The sequence below is a fragment of the Mycteria americana genome, chromosome 16, assembly GCF_035582795.1.
Source record: "Mycteria americana isolate JAX WOST 10 ecotype Jacksonville Zoo and Gardens chromosome 16, USCA_MyAme_1.0, whole genome shotgun sequence".
In the NCBI taxonomy this organism is placed as follows: domain Eukaryota; kingdom Metazoa; phylum Chordata; class Aves; order Ciconiiformes; family Ciconiidae; genus Mycteria; species Mycteria americana.
The window spans coordinates 4470230-4487093 of record NC_134380.1 but is presented as its reverse complement, the minus strand read 5'-3'; the positions used below and the strand labels follow the sequence as shown (position 1 = coordinate 4487093).

General features: G+C 41.6%; 1 protein-coding gene and 1 non-coding gene across 14 annotated transcripts; both read left to right on the top strand.

The window, feature by feature from the left end:
• The first annotated feature begins 364 nt into the window (after nt 1–364).
• On the top strand, nt 365–471 carry LOC142418008 (U6 spliceosomal RNA). The gene has a single exon (XR_012778167.1). It is a non-coding gene; the product is annotated as a U6 spliceosomal RNA (small nuclear RNA).
• Nucleotides 472–1029: 558 nt separating this feature from the next.
• Nucleotides 1030–16701, top strand: LOC142417831 (zinc finger protein 692-like). 13 transcript variants are annotated; one of them, XR_012778130.1, is made up of 12 exons: nt 2057–2122; nt 3642–3734; nt 6584–6659; nt 7978–8181; nt 8267–8392; nt 8688–8813; nt 9273–9382; nt 9508–9579; nt 9671–9869; nt 10550–10662; nt 12700–12804; nt 16299–16701. XR_012778130.1 is itself a non-coding variant. In XM_075518913.1 (7 exons), the coding sequence occupies exons 4-7, from the start codon at nt 7985–7987 to the stop codon at nt 8985–8987; spliced, it is 537 nt and encodes a 178-aa protein (XP_075375028.1). In that variant the 5' UTR covers nt 1030–1202; nt 3642–3734; nt 6584–6659; nt 7978–7984; the 3' UTR covers nt 8988–9265. The 13 variants fall into 13 exon arrangements, 3 of the variants coding, with proteins under 3 accessions (XP_075375028.1, XP_075375025.1, XP_075375029.1); XR_012778131.1 differs by lacking the exon at nt 10550–10662 and having other exon boundaries at nt 16299–16692; XR_012778132.1 differs by lacking the exon at nt 16299–16701 and having other exon boundaries at nt 10550–10588; nt 12700–12914.
• The last annotated feature ends 163 nt before the right edge of the window (nt 16702–16864 follow it).

Below are 16864 nucleotides of genomic sequence, written 5' to 3'. Positions count from 1 at the left end.
ATACTGCTGCCCTTAAAGCCCTCCCAAAATTATCTTTAAGAAACGGACCCGTGACGAGGCCACCCTCCCCGGGCACCGCCACAGCGCACGGGCTGCGCCGCTCGCCGCCGCCACGGGGCGCGCGGGCCCCCTCCCGCCCCAGAGTGCTTTGCGCATATTTGCATACAGCGGGGGGCGCCGACGGCACCCTTTGCCCCCTCCGTCTGCCGTCCCCTGCAACAGCCTCGGCACGGCCTGAGGTGGGGACACCGCGCACGGCCTGCTCAAGCAGCCAGCGCCGGCCTGCCCGACGGGACGGCTCGCCCTATCCTGACGGAGCCCAAACCTCGGGGGTAGAAATAGCTAGGGATGGGGCTTCGGATTCGTGCTCGCTTCGGCAGCACATATACTAAAATTGGAACGATACAGAGAAGATTAGCATGGCCCCTGCGCAAGGATGACACGCAAATTCGTGAAGCGTTCCATATTTTTTTTCCACCTCCTCTAGCTCTCCAACCCCCGCAGGCCCTCAGCTAGGCCCTGGAGCCCCTGCAGACACAGACAGTGGCAGGGACGGACTGTCTCCAGGTAGTGGTGTGTTCCCTTAATACTCCTGCCTTGCCAAGGTGCCCACTGACCTTGAAGGCACAAGGATGGGGAGTGGGGGAAAATAACGGGAAGATTGGCAAGGAGGATTGTAAACACACTCAAATGACTTGCAGCTGGGGTGTAGAAAAACACACACATCGTACCAACCCTTGCTTACTCTGGTGTGCTTGACAAGTAGAACATCTGTGCCTGTGATAGACTCAGAGGCACCCTATCGAACATGCTTGAGATTCCTGCCCTGCTGTGGGAACAATCAAGGCACAGTGGTAAAATATGCCTGTGCGAATCCTTGATATACAGGTGAAAACAGCAGGGTCAGTGGTCCTCTAGCAAGGACCGAGCTCTGTGGTGCCAGCATTCCCGCTTGTGTGCCTCTGCCTGGGTGCTGCTTTGGGGATCCCCCGGTCCGCGAGGTAACAAAAATAGATTTACTCTTTGTTTTTCATCCGTGGTTTTATGGTTGTTCCTGCATCCTGCCTGTGCCGGCTCACACAAGGAGTGAGGTCTGAGTGCCCCTGTGAGGACATCTTACCTAGCTCAAACTCCTCCCTGCACTGCATGGGGCTCGTTCTCCTCAAGCTGAGATCCAGAGGCCTCAGGGTTATACGCAGAAGGTGGGTCCAGAAGTTTTCTTTAGCACATGCACTGACTGTAATAATACTTATAAAGTTTACTATGGTTGCTGTAGAGAAATGAGTGACAAAATGAGAAAGTCTGTCATGAGCTTTTTGGCCCTCCAGGGACTTGCCTCAGGAGCCAAATTATAGTGTTGCCACTTGCCAGTACCTTTTTGTATTTTATCTTCTCAAGTTTTGTTTCCCACATTTCACCTGCTCTCCTCATTCTCTCTTGTGGGTTCTGGCATTGAAGAGGCTCTCCTCATCGTCATGCATTTAAATGAAGAGCATTCTCTATTTCCCACTCGTTCTATCGTTACAGTCCATCGCTGGATTCAGTTTTGACTCAGCTCATGCTGTCAGTGAGGAAAACTGTGTCACTCTCCACATCAACTTTGCACACATGCTCCGTTTTATTTCTCATAATACTTTTGGTAGTAATTGAAGGCCTCTTCCCATCTGCCTCATTGAGTGAACTGGGACACAGAGTAGGAACATTCACCACTATTGCTGAATTATCTTGGCAGATCGGTATATTTCTTATGTAACGCCTGCAAAATTCACGTCAGTCATTTCTGCCCTGTCTCCGATCCTGCTCCCCTTGGAGTGAGGAGCCTTGTTGGGGAGATCCGTTTCGGGGACGGACACCGCTGCCCGTCGAGCACAGAGAAGCCTCCGCTCTGAGGCAGCGCCCGCAGTCCCCGCGGCACAGGCTCGGTGGGGCAGGGCCCGGCCCGGCAAGCGCGCCCGCCTGCGCCGTTCGCCGCCGCCTCAGCCCTGCCAGGCGAACGGCCCCTCCCACCCCAGGCGGCGGTTGGGGTAGAGCGGCTCTGTGGCGTCATCAGCCTTGCGCCTGCTCCCGGGTCAGGTGGCGGGGGCGGCCTTTGCCCGGGAGCGCGGGAAGCGCCGGCCCGGAGGTGGGTGCTGCGGGGGCCGTCCCGTCCCGTCCCGTCCCGTCCCTAGGACCCGGCCCTAGGACCCGGCCCGGGGCTTTCCTTACTGCTCCGCCGGGGTGTCGGCGGGGCCCGTGGGGTCTGGGGAGCGGGTCTCAATGCGAGGCTGCCGCCCTGTGGGGTTCGGGGGGCTCCACCGGCGGAGCTGCGGCCTCCTCAGGCCCCGCTGAGCGTCCTTGTGAGGATTTTCTCCCCAGCATGTTTTTATTTTCATGCACGTCTTCTTAAGCAAAGCAAACCGTCTTGCTGTCTTAAATTTTTCACCACAAGTGGTAGTTCAGTGACGCTTGGAGTAGGTTTCCAGCTAAATGTTACTAGCAGAGTTAACTAAGTAATCTCTGCTCATGTTTTGACACAAGTGGGATTCTACTCTATCAAACTAGAAGTGTGTCAGCATTAAAACGTGGAAGTATTCTCCTGGTGCACTAAATAGTGCTTTTACATTTAGTCAGAACTGTTATAAAACCAGCAAAAAAGTGTACCTGTCCTTTAGCTGCTTGCAGATACATGGACTGATGATGCTTGTCGTGACGGAAAGGATTCCTTAGGCCCAGACTGCCCCCCCAGCCGGGGCTCTCGTAGTTCCTGGTCCTGGTGACCGGAGCTGCTTCAGAGCCTTCTGTGTCGCTGGATCAGCAGTGCTCATCAGCTGCAGCCTCCCAGGGAGGATGGGGACCCGTGAGGAGCTGTGCCGCGGGTGTTGCTGACTCCTACGGAGCTCTTGTATTCTGAGTTTTCCTAGAGAAAGAGCAATCCATTTGAGCATTGCTTAGGTGACTTGCATGACTGGAAGGAGTAGTTCTTTGTCTTACTGAAGAATACTGAAAGTAGCTGAAATTCTTGCGTGTTCTGTAATTCATCCTCTTTCTCCATACTACTGTATCTCATTCTTGTGGGATTCAGTACTGGCTACCAAAAGAAGGGAGGAAGATTTGGCAAAAATGGCAGCACTGAAGGCAGAGGTACCATCCAAAGGTACTGATGGCCAAAAAACTGAGCTGCCTTTGTTTAGAGGATGTATGTAGCAAAGCATTGAATCAGTACGGACTGTTTCTCTTAAAGATCTAAAATTATTGTAAGAAAAACGGGGAGTCATTTTTAGAAGGCCTTTTATGAATAGGTAGTGCTTTTTTGGCTTTGGCATTGGGAATGTTGTTTCTATTCAGTCTGAGTTCTGTGATAGGGTGAGTGAAGCTAAACGAGGTGGATGCTTTTTGGAAGAAAAAGCAGAACAGAAGCAGATGATGAGGGGGAGAAAGTAAAAATAGGAAACATGAAGCAAATGTATTGTTAGAGATGCTGTTTCTCTCTAGTGAAAATGCGTTAGCATATTGGTTTGATTACTCTGCTTGTTTGACTATTCTTTACAACTTTTTTTTTACTTAATGTTTTCTGCATGAAAGTTTTTATTGCATGTTAGGTACCACACAGCATAATTTAGTTGCTTTTTAATATTAAAAAAATTATTATTAATTCTTTGCAGATATTATGATAACTTAGATGAAATACTGAAGATACGAAGCTCCTGCTAAAGAATTTAAATGTGACGGATCATCCTAAGCAGTGATCGATAAATGTAAGCAGTTCTACTTTTGTATTACCTAGTTTACACGGATCAAGGTGCAATGAGAATGCAGGTCTTGCTAGACTTCTGTACAGCTAATTTTTCTTAAAGCCTCTTAGAATATAGTAGTTCCTGGTTTGTACCATGAAGGCCCAAATGACTGGGAGCTCAATTGTGAAAATGAGCATGCTTTCTGAAAGTCTGCACCTTAAACCTTTGTGTCAATCTATCTTTTGTATACTGTTCTTAATAAATTGGGTTGTTCTGAAAGCATTAAGGATTGTAATGCAAGCAAAGACTCTTGCTAGAATGAATTGTGTGGTGATAAACCTTGTGCTTTTCAACTTTATTCTTAGTTCTCTTTATTAAATAGTTGCCATTGGTACTGTTTCAGGGTAGAAGGGAAACAGACCAGTTAAAGCTATTGATGATGAGAGAGCTGGTCCTTGGGGGGGGTTAATTAATATCACTGCTGTGCTGTATTTTTTAATGGAGTATCAGTATTGCACTGGAACCTGGAAATAAGACTGTGCTAGTGTCATAAGTCACTTTTTGTCTAGGAATAACACTTTTGTAACAAATGGCTCAAAAAGCAAAGTGAAGAATCACTGCAGTAGGATATTACGAAGCCCAAAATATTAAGTGGGGTCTAAAAGGGATTCAGTTCATGGAGTATAGGTCTTTCCCTGCCTGCTTAATGTAATGGTTTGGATTCACCCTCTTGTCTTCAAAGTCCTTACATCACTGATAACCGGAAACTGGGAGAATATACCAGGTAAAGGATCAAGCATTCCCATGCATTCTGGAAACAGGCTACTTAGCTCGATAAACTTGGTCTCTGCATGGTTTTTATTCTGTTACATAAATTACTTACTATATGAAGACGTTTGCATTAGCATTTCCAGGGAGCAGTTTCTCAATCCCGTCTCGCAAATATATACAAAACATGAAATAAATGGGGCATTTAAATATATTCCTGGGTTTACTGATTGCTCTTGTAGCAACACAGGGCATTTTATGTTGAAAAGTACATGCTTTAGGAGACAGTAGGCTTCACAAGTTTGTAAGGTATATTATTGCTATGCTTACATTTGGAAGCTAAGTATGCAGGAACTCAAAGATAAGATGTTTGCTCTAGAAACTAATGAAGCATAGTAAAATATTTATCAGCAGAAACGTGATAGTATAGCCAGGATTTTCAGTGAGAAGTTGATGTTCAGAGGAGAGAGTGAGTTGAAGTAATGCAGTGGAGAGACTGCTATGAACTATATAAACCTCTGAAATTCTTTCCTGCGTGGCTGCAGTTGCGGTTCAGGAGGAGGCAGTGTGCTGCACCTGGTGCCCTCAGTTACATTTCTTTGCATTGCTGTGGAGGAAAATGAACCTTAACCTTTGCTGAGCCTGGGGTATTGGCTTTGAAATTTCATTCCTAAGTGGCAGCTGCTGCCGCTTTATAACATACACTTCATTGTACCAGGAATGCATGTTTACTAAAGGACTTGTGCGAAACAGTTCAGGGGTAAAATATTAACCTTACTGACATGGACATCCGAGTGGTAAAATCAACATTAATATAAAAATTGGTGGGATTAAAAGCATTCCCTTGCTGTGTCTGTCACACAGCCAGGATCAGCTGAAGCAGGAGAAATTAATGCCGGCTAGCAGACCTCCTTAATGAGAGGAACAGAAAAAACCCACAAATATGGCAAGACATGTTAACTTAAAAGCTTTGATTTTTTTCTTATCTATAATTCATTATTGAGAACACAGACATGCACCTTTGTTTTTAAATGCTGTTTTTAACTTTACAAGCATGCATAACAGCAGTAGCTTGCTTAACTTACTAACTTAGCATAAAAGGTGAGTCGCCGCATATTTGCTTTTGTTTCAAAATTACTTGATAGAAGTAAATGTTGTTAGTACCCCCTTGCTTCTCCCAGCAGCTTTGTGATTTCAAGATAAGCAGGAACTTATAAGCACACAACAGCTTTTAGTGGTTAACACAGTTCCATTATTTGGAATGTGAATCTACTTATACAGACGATAACTACATTTGTGAAGGCAATCAGAAAAACTAAGTATGAAAGGCCTTTTAAATAGTCATATGTACTTGGAAACAGTATGACCAAGGATGTATTTTACAGAAATAATGGTGATAGAGGAGGAATTATCTCATATTTTATATGAAAAGGGTAAAATACAAGGGATTATCTTATATACATGTATCACTGAGAATTTGTGCTATTTTGAGAGAACCTGTAGTTATGCTACGATAATTCTTTCAAAACTTACTTCTCTATTAACTCCCTAAAATGCATCATGAAAATCTGCTCATGTACTGTTGTTGTACATGATAAAAGATAGTGAAATATATTTAAGGACACGATGGTTTTTTTCTTCAGTTCTTTATTTTCAAGTTATATAAATAAATGTTGGACAAAAAACAAACAAAAGATTTTGTTTCAGTCAAGTTATTCAGCTGATTCAGCAGATGCAAATAAATGTTTCCATAAGCCTTCAGTTGTCTACTAGTTCTTGAGCGAACTTGTTTGACTTGTTACTGTGAGTCTACCAAAACTGACAGTAGAAATAATAAAAAATAAATTAGCAGGTCTGATTGTCCCTTTCGTTGTTTAGATAAAATTATCCATAAATATTGCTAGCTAACTTGGGCTGTGTTTATTCATGTATTTAAAAATGCAGTATATGTAAGCAGAAGTGTGTGGAAGCGCTAAGAAACTGGTGGAGTACACGCTGCGTACAGTGACATCGCTGTAACACATTGTGACAACATGGATTCCAAATTTACGTTTCATTTTCTTTTTCCTTGTGTCACTTACTTAGTATTTCCCTTTCAACAGGTAAGTCAAATTTCAAACATTTTCTGCTCTTCAGAGGAAGATTCTGTTTTTGTCTCTGAACCTGGCCTTTCAGACGGTAAAGTAATAGTACAGTATTTTTGCAATTCATACTGGGAATTGGCTTGGAAAATCTGTATTTTTGATTGTTGTAACACATTTACTGAGCTTATTAAATGAATATTAAAAAATACATTGCATTACATGCCTTCTCTCAGGTTCAGTGACTGCCATACCCGTTTTTACCTCCGTATCCTTAAACGTTCTTTCAGTAGATGTGATTGTAGTTAACTGCATGTTTTAACATTTACGAAAGGCTTTGAACCAGTTTCCGTAGAACTGGTACTTGACCTTTACAAAACAAGCCTGGCTTACATCTTGCAGCACACGAAGCAGCATTAACCGAGGCCTCTTCTTGCGGAGACAGGGCTAACCTCCAACACCGCGGCTCTCGCTGCGGAGGTACGCGGCCAAGTCCAGTTGCGAGGCACCGGAGGGCAAAGCCCGCTCGGGCCGGCGGTGCACGTTAACATCAGCTCTCCATCAGGAGCTGGCGGCGGATGCGCCGCGCACGATGTGGCCGGAGCCGCGTTTAGCCGAGTCCCCCCCTTCTGGCCGGGGAGCGGCCGGGAGCACGGATGGAGCCCGGGGGGTGGGGGGGTGGGGCGCGGCCCCTTCGCCCCGGTGGACCGAGGGGAGCGGCCGGCGCTCCCGCCCAACCTCCGCCTCGCTCGGCCCCCGGCGGCGGAGGGGCGCGCCCCGCCCTCACGTGAGCAGCGCGTCATCAGCGCGCGCCGCCCCCCGTCGGTCACGTGCCCCGTGTTTATCTCCGCCGGGCGCGCCGGTGGCGGCGGGTGAGTGTCCCGGCGGGTGAGTGACCCGGCGCCTTCCCCGGGGGGAGGGGGGCGGCGGGGCGCTGCCACGGCGGGGGCCCGGGGTGGGGGCAGCGGGAGGGGCTGGAGGCTGGGGGGGCGGCGGGGAGGGGGCGTTCCCCTCAGGGGTGGTGTGAGGCGGGGCTGCCCGGCGGCCCGTCGCCTGACTGGAAACGGCCGCGTTGCCAGCCGCCTCCTGGGAGAGACGGGGCGGGAGCGGGCGGAGCCCTTGGCGGGGGAACAGGTGCCGCCGCGCCTTCCTTCAGCCCGGGGGGGCGCGGCTGGGAGCCGTCCGTGTGGGGCTGCGCGCCACATCGGCCGGCGGGCCCTCAGCTCTTCGGGCGGCGGGTACCGCGTCTGCTGTGAGCCGCTTTCAGTTACAGCGGTTTAGGCTCCTACCTTCATAGGAGTGAAAGGCTCACGGCGTTTGGCAATCGGTTTGTGCTGTGGTGATTCAGAACACCGAGATATAATCTGTTTACTAGTGGGCTACGTCTCACTAAATAGTCTTTCCTTTATTTCTAGTCTCACAATGTCAGTACCAGCAAAGAGATGTGGAAGGCCCCCAGTGTTGTCTTTTCTGGAAAAGAAAAAGAGAAAGCAAAGTCTTGATAGAAGAAGGGGGAAAACAAGGATTTACGTGGGAAATCATATTGACCGATGGTTGACACTTAAGGAAAAGTTGGACTTCAGAAATGATGCAGAAGTTGCAGGGTTTTTACTGGACTTGTGAGTAGACTGTCACAATACTCTGTTTCCTAATACCAAGTAAATCATTCTGGGTCTTCATACCAACTGTGTGTTTTCTTTCTAGGTATGACAGCTATGACCCATTGTCAAAAGCTCCGATCTGTCCCCTCCCTGAGGGTGTGAGAAGAATTACTGTGAAAGAAGAAAGAGCGTTGTCAGGCAGCACTTCTTTAATAGCAGCTGATGGAACGTTAGTAGTATACTCTTTATATGTGAAGGGCGGATGAAATGTTTTTCTTGACCGGCTGACACTTAAGACCGTAGCTGACACTTAAAAAGAATGGGGCAGAAGTTGTATAAGAAAGAAAAAAGTATAAAGCTAATTTTATTAAAATGGAAGATTTTTTGATATCCTTTGTAGAACAGCTTATGTATTTGTTCTGTTGTTTGCATTGTTGAGCACATAATACTAGTCTAGACGAAATAGAAACAAAACTTTTTTGTAGAAGAAATGTTTCAGTTGACAGTTTGGGTTGTATTTGCAGGTATGACAATGATGACCAGTTGTCTAAAGAATCTGCTTGTTCTGAACTTGGAGATGTGAGAATTGTGACTGTGAAAGAAGAGAGAGAGATGCCACATGACTGCTTGTCAACAGAGACAGATGACACGTTAGTGATACTATGGTTTTTTGCATGTTTTGCATCTGAAAATATTTTGCATTGATTTTATTATCACTTTTAATTTTGTTTTTTAGAAACTCATGTCATTCATGCTCTGATTCGTTATCTAAAAACATCTTGGTACATAATGATTGGTTCAGTCCTTCTGAGGCAAGAATCTGAGAGAGATTTTGGAAAAGTTGTAAGACTCTTAGAGTACACGCAGCAAACCTGCTTGTTCAGTGACTGCCTTCCTTAATTGTATACAAGATTCATGAGTGGAACAAGAAAATACCTAGTACTTTACATGTATCCTAGTCACTCTAGTAAGTAGTTAGATTTTTACAGTAGTACAGTCTCCAGGCAAGTGCGGTTGCGCGTGCTTTAACCTTTCTCAAAAGAAAAATGTTTCATTGTTGACTGAGTGATATTACATACAAAGTGACGTGTTAACCTATCTAAAAATAGTGCCGTGCTCAACGAGGCAACTACACCATCAGTCGACTGCTGATTTCGTTTACTGCAGTGTCATCAGTAACTGAGGCATTCACAGTTGAGATCAGAGGAGCCTCCAATAGGTATGCTTGTCCATTACTCTTTTTTTAGGTTTCAATTATCTACAACAGTGTTACTGAATAATTGTAATTTCGTCCATGTCTTAGTTATCTGACCTTTAAAAAAATGTATCTTTTAATGTGTGCAGGGGGACACTGAGAACCTAGGACATTACATTGGCATTGCATGGTGTGTCCAAACCCCTCGCTAATATGGTGAAGTATGTAACGCATGTAGCATGTTTGTCTGAATCTCGTTTTCCACTGTGGTTTTGCTTGTGACTTTCCTAATTCTTCTTACTTTGATTTTAGTAGGTGAACAAGTTGGGGTTCTGAAAGCAATTCTGTGGCACAGAAGAATTCTTGGAAGCTAGGTCAGGAGAAAATAAATGCCAGTGCTGATGAAGCTGACAAATTCAAGTACATTCTTCAAAATAGCATTTTTCTCTGGGAATATAATTTTAGTTTGGAGTGAAGCAATAATTGAATTCCTGGGACTGATTTGATACAGGTGAGACAGAGGGTTTGTTCTTAATTGATTGCTTATTTCAGCCTTCTGAGGTGTGAGAAATGTTGTGGAAAGTTTGTTTGGTATGAGAAAAAGTTTCTGTTACCCTAAAAGGTAAGGTATATGATGCTTTGTTACAGTCTCATGATATCTATGTGAGAATGCTGGACAAATGATCAGGCATATATGCAGTGGTAATTGTATAAAGCTAAGAAATGACAGCTGGCTAAGAATAAAGAGATTCAAAAATAAGAAGAGTTTTATGGGACAGACATCCTAGGGCATACTATGTTATTCTAGGGAATATTTACCCACCAGGAGTGGTTGTATAGCCTCTGTCTGAGGAAAATAATTGTTTTGTGTTTCAGTGTCTGAACACCACATCACTGGTAATGCTTTGCGGTTTGTTTTTCATTCACAGTAGAGCAGTGAGGTAGAGTGATGATGTTATTGAGGGATTCTTATTAGCTGTGGGAAATCCATACAGTGGTCAAGTGATTTGCCCAAAGTCATGTTGGTAGCTGAACTTGGGTCTTAAAAGTAAGACTAAACTCAATTATTAACTCTGTGTTTTTAGATGGGTGGGCAAAATTCTTTATTGTTGTAGAAAACAGTGGTTTTCCTTTGGAAAGGAACAGTGGTTATGTTAATGTATACTTTTTTTTTTCTTCTTGTTTTTAAAGGTGTGGTACTGCACTTCCTATTGAAGGGTGGAGATGAAGGCAGGTATTTCCTGCTTTCCAGGCATTTGGGTGTCATGTTTTCCTGTTGCTCTTATTGTTTTGGGCTTTACGGAGTACGTCTTTTCATTCTATGCTGCTAGATAAGGGCCAGGGAAAGAACAAGGCCTTGCAAAGGGGCTTTATTAACAAATTCCGAATTAATAGTCATAAAGCAGCTGTTGCGTTCTAGGCCTTTTACTAGCTAGTCTAGTTTTATGTTGGCTAAACACTAACTGTTAAGGAACTGGAAATATCAAAGATAATGGAGCAAGAACACTTAAACTCACCTGCTTCATCAGTGCCTTTAATGTTTGGTTTGTCTTGTTTATGGAGTCTTGCCTGATGATATTAGCTTTCAGAGGTTGCTGTTGTTGTAGAGAATTAAGTTGATGGACAAGCAGTGAGGGAGTCAAGTAGCAGGGTTTTCAAGATTCTTGCCAGGTGAAATGGTGTGGGTTTTTGAGTTCTGGCTTTTGTGAAGAATTGGAATGTTGAAATAACACAGGAAGAAAAGAATGTACGGAAGTCTGATTTAAAGTATTATTAGCAGAGCATAGCCAAAGGGAAGTGTTAATGAACCATGTCCAGTTAGGTTCCTGAATACATTCAGTTCTTCTCTAATGCTTCTTCTGTTATTAACTTCCAACTTTAACATTTAGAATACTAACCAAGCTAGATTCAAATTATTTTTCTGGTTTATGTGTAACAAGTGCAAAACTGTCAAAGCAGATAATAAACAATTTATTGGTTTTTTTTTTTCAATGTTTGTTATTTACTCTGACATTAAGATTGAACAATGATAAGTCAAAGTAGTTGAATAGGGTTTTTTGAGGAAGCTTTGGGGGATTTGGGATTCTTCTACTTCTGCAATATTTGAGTGATAGAGATTCAAAAACTCCTTTACCTGGACCTTTATCATGAGAATCTGTCTTATTAATAGAACTGACTTTCCTGGGATTTGATTATGGAATGTATCTTTTTTTGCCTTGATTCGCTAAGAAATGAAACAGAATGCAAATACAAAATAAATACTCAAAAGTGTCACAGCAGTTTGGTGAGGAAGACTAAAACCTGTAGGACAAGTTGGTGTCAGTCATTAGTAAATGATCAGTTGGGAAAGCCCCTACTTTGAAGGTAGGCTTCAGCTTCAGTTCCTGTCTCTCCTAAAATGGTAGTGGCAACTCCTTTTATAGCCATTTTTGCTACATAACTTTTCCCACAATCACGGGATCTTGCAAGAGTCCGTATTGCAGAGCTTCTTTTTATCTTAACTAATCTGTTGTCTGAAAAGTTGTACAATTACTGTCCAGACAAGGCAGTTGTAAAGTGTAATTCCCTAATTTGGAAAGAAAATAAACAGTCTTGAGGAAATCTCCAGCAAGCTGTTAATGCTGAAGATTTACTATGACACCAGTGTGAACAGCTGAGGAGTTTCTTAGCAAGCAGGAAAGTAAAATTTAAATTACATTTAAAAGAAAAAGGAGGAAAAAAAAAGATAAAATAAGCTGCTTAGTAGGACAGCTTCCTGTGCTCTACCAACAAGCTGATTTTTTGATGCTTTGACTAGTTTGTGTTCAGAGTCTCTAAGTCTGGGCAAAGTATAAAATAAAAATTCTTAATTGAACTAAAACATTTTGCATGTATTGTTTTTGGTCTTTAGTGTTCACAGTTTGTTTTTAATTAAAAAAACCACACACACCTATCCCCCCACCCCCTGACAAACCACAATCTCTGGTTATTTCACTAATGTAACTTGAAAGTGAATGTGTAACACGGCTTTACCTTACAGAAAATTAAGATTGAGTGGTTAGTCTAAGACATTTTAATTAAATAATTTACTTTACTGTAATGCTAAATGTTGATCTGTATTTCACTATAGTGAAACCTATGTATGTACGTCATAAAAACATAAGATGTTGGTCTGATTATATGCATTGCACATACAAAAGCACAAATGGAATTACTGTAATATTTTCCATTGTTTCAAAGTTAGAAGATCATATTAGGGGAATGTACTTGCCTAGACATACTTTGTGAAACAATGCAAACATGTTTCATATTTAGATATTTGAATGCCACATTGTAACTATTATAATTGTGTTACTTTTCAGGGTGACCAGCAAGAAGAAAATCAAGCTCTTGCTTAACAATACTGGGGCAGTTTTTGGTCCATTTTGATTTTGCTGTGAGGGTACTGTGAACTATAAAGAATTACTGTAAGTTGTAGTATGAAATTCCATGTTACTTTGTTGAACAGCACATTAAACTTAATTACCTAAAGTTTTTTATTGTGTTATGTTAACATTAATAAAGTGTGTGGAGTGGATTATTTCACTGTTGAGAGTCTGTACGTAGTTCTCTGAATGGCAGCAAGAAACAACAAGCCAAAAGGCTACTAGGTATTGCTCAAGCTTGTTCAGAATTTATTAACTTTCTGCAGTTTTTGTTAATGAAAAAGTTCCTCACATCTTATTTAAAACTCAAAGGGCTAAAATAAAAACAACATTCTAGGAGCAGTTGCAGCATCAAGGATGCTTCCATCCTGAATGCGTTTCTTGGAATGTGTTTTCTTAGGGAACAAATTTAACATATCCCGCACACTGGAAGGTATTCTTGCAGGTTATTGGTGCACTTAAAAATGATGGGTAAAAACACTGGACTATATAGTGTGTTGTGTTAGTGCCTTCTAAAAAATGAGTGATCAAGATCAGATACTATGCCATTTATTTAAACAGATTTCATTACTGAATAATTTGATCTCTTGCTTTGGCTTTTGATACTCCTTAAGCTGATATATGATGCCTCTTAATTATTTTCTTCTCTTAACAAAGATGAAATAAGTGCGGAGTACTTTCAGTAACTGAAGTTCAACAGAATAGCATTGGCAGTTCTGAATTTGTTTTGTAGTTACTAAGTATGAGTAATCCTGGAAAGTTTTTAACTGAGAAACTGTGAAATTAGTATGATTGTATTCAATATATGTTTGTCAGGAGGACAGAAACTGCCAGTCTTCTGATTCTTTTTTTTTTTTTTTTCTTTAACCACACACTTTCATAAGTGTTTAGGTCTTGATCTGACAGTATTCAAGCCAGCTGGGTTTTCCCATCAACCTACATTAGAACAGCCTCTCTCTATGGAGAAATTCCCCTAATTAGGTCATTACACTCAACATTCAGTTTTTTTAATGAGCTACTTCACTTGCTGTAAGAAACTGCTGCTTTTAAATATTCTTTTGTTGCTTTTGAAGTATAAAAATTCAACATTACCTTATTAACAACATATCTTTTGCCAAACGTTGCACAGATAGCTTTTTATTTTTTTAAATAAAGCAGAGAAGATCATTTGTTGAAGCTTTCTCAAAATGAAAACGCTACTTCCCATGTCTTTCTGTGTTCTCTCTTTGCTCTGGACCTTTCAAATTTTTATTTGACTACCAAGCAGTCATTCATGTAAATGACTCAGCTTGGCTCACAGAAAAACTGTGACTAGTGACACTAGTTCTCAGTGAAGTGCCCTTCAGGGCTCTCAGATTTTTCTATTGTCAGTGTCATCCCAGTGAAAAGGGAAGAGGACTTGGTCTTCAGTATAATCAGTTATGTTTTCCTCCAAAGTTTACAGGATCAGCAGAAGAATCTGCAACTGCAGTAGCTTATTTCAGTAAGGAGCTCTGCCCTTCTGTGGCATTTGAGCACCATCTTGTCAGCCTGTTCAGCCTAGTTCTTGTGCCTTTATTAATGCACACTAAAAATATTTATATTATTTAATGACTTATTCTTGTGGAAGTAAACTAATACTGCAAATGCATGATGTTTTGAGGTGCGCTTACTACATAAAATTACTGGTAGAATGATTATTCTGGTGCATAGTACTTGAATATAGTATGATTCAGCCCATACTAATGTGTTTCCTCCAAAACCTCCCATTAGACTAGCTCTTGATGCTGAAGAAAAGTCAAGAGAAAAGTAGACTTTTTAAAATTTCCTTTTGTAATGTTATAATATGCATGGATGATATATTTTGGGTTGTTATATCAACATATGCTTTTGGATATCTGACTTCTGTAGAGCAGAACATTGTCATTAGTATTTTCCAGTAAATTTTGCAGAATAGTGAATGGTAATGATTCTGAAACAACATGTTCTTGCTTCTGCCAAGAACATGACAAGAGCAATGGCTATGCTTTTGTCAAAATAGCCGAGTAAGTTTTTCAGCATCTATGGGTCTATGGGAATTGCTGAACTTGAATATGTTCAAATGTCAGAACTAAATCTATAAAAATTGTTTACACTGTTGTTCCAATGATACATAAAGAATATACACATAGAAGAATTACTCTAAGCAAAATAGTTAGCTGGGTTCTTGACAATACTGAGTGTAGGTTTCTGACCGAAATACTGTGAAAATGAGGAAATTTTCTGTATGGGTTTATAGTGGAAGGTAAACAGTGGCTGTAAAAACACTGAATTTTTTTTGTTTTGTGTTTGTAATGTGGCTTTACTGTCCCAGTTGGTTTCCTTAGAACTGTGGATCTATCAAATCTTTTGAAATGTGAGTATTTAAGTATGTAAACTGGGAAACTTCCATCCAAATAAGAACAGGTTCTGTGTTGGAACTTATAGTTCAAACCATTAGCTAAAGAACTTAAGTTACAATGTAGCAGTTTTCGTACTACTAACCTCATATTCCATTATCTTGCCTTTACAAGAAGTAATTTTTCTAAAATCACAATAATTATGATTGTGCTCTTAGCTGAATTAACTTAGTATTATATGAAAACTTCATATGTTTTGTTTGGGAAAGGTGATCTGTTGTATATGTGATTTACTTTTCTAGTAAGAAAAACTACAAAACTTCAGAAAAAAATTATTTAAAATAGCTCTTGCAGCCTTCTTTGTGAAATAAGTAGTTTTGTAGATCGTCACAGACACCACTTGGCAGGAGGGGTGGGGGGGATAGAACTGAGGTGAGACAGGCTGGAGTAGGATACTCTAGAAAATAATAGTGTTCCAATGCCCTGTTTTCTTACCGTTTAGAATGGCTGTTTAATTCTTCAGCTCTTTTCTTATTCTGAATGCCTGTCTATAAGGCTTGATCATACAGTCAGAAGTTCAGGAGGAAGCACCTAGACATGTTATTTAAGAATATAACAGGCATGCAGGAATCTGGTTTTATTCTGAATTCTTCAGGCTTAGTAGATCATCTTGTTCAAGTTGCTTCTCTTTTCTCTTTTTTATCTTACGGTAAAATAGGAGTAAATTCGAAATGTAACTTTTATAAGGCATGATCGCTTGTCTGTAAGAAAGATTTAATAGTGTGAAATACTATCGTAAGTGTGATGGTACTTGTCATTACTTTTTCAAGAAATTTTAATGTCCTGTGTCTGTTTATGACATGTTTTTTGGGCTTTGAAATCGAGGCATCCCGAATGAGTTTCAACAATATGTCATGTTAAGCATATTCTTTTAAGTCACTGCTGAAAATACTGATCAGTGGATGGCAGAAGGGAAAACGCATCAAAGGAGGAATTCTGAAGGTAGGAGTAGTGGAGTTTCAGTTTGAGATGTGTAAATGAAATGTGGGTTAGAGAGGAATGGTGAACCTGAATGTTTGTTGTGGTTTGAGTGGTTACCTGTCTCAGGACAAGCCTGCTTCCTCTCTTTTCTGATGTCTCAGCAGAAGCAATTAATATTTCATCTCTTTATAATTCCAGAGAGATTCTTCACCACTACAGGAGTCAAAGCTCTGGGTAGTGAGGATTGTGTTTTCATGAAGCTGAGGATTCAACAGATAAATTGGACACTTCTGAGATCAGATAGAGCTGATAAGTGTGAGAAGTCTTACATCTTTGCCACCTCACTTAGGTCATAAAGCAATACTTTCTTCTGGACTTCTTGTGTATAAATGTAAAATTGATGTGTATTTGAGATATCAAAATCAGTCTACCACTCAGTGATGTTTGTAATCTTGCTTTACATGCAGTAGGCAGTGTAGTTTTATCTATAGACTGGCTAGGGTATCTAGAAAGAAAGAGGGCAAGTGTGTTTGTGTGTATGTATGCGTGTGCAAACACACTCCCACTCTCCATTTTATTTTATAAAATCATAAACTAACATGGATTGGAAGGGACCTCTGAAGGTCATCTCATCCAACCTTCTGCTCAAAGCAGGGCTGACTTCAGGTTTGGATGAGGTTACTCAGGGCCTTGGCTAGCTGAGTTTTTAAAATCTCCAAGTATTTTATGGAATTTTGAGATGTTGTATAATAGAACATAGGATC

Bases quoted from the DNA above. Each gene is read 5' to 3' on its own strand.
- LOC142417831 (XM_075518913.1), top strand. From the start codon at position 7,985: ATGTCAGTACCAGCAAAGAGATGTGGAAGGCCCCCAGTGTTGTCTTTT. The intron at 8,182-8,266 runs GTGAGTAGACTG...TTTTCTTTCTAG, and splicing joins GCAGGGTTTTTACTGGACTT to GTATGACAGCTATGACCCAT. The intron at 8,393-8,687 runs GTTAGTAGTATA...TTGTATTTGCAG, and splicing joins TTAATAGCAGCTGATGGAAC to GTATGACAATGATGACCAGT.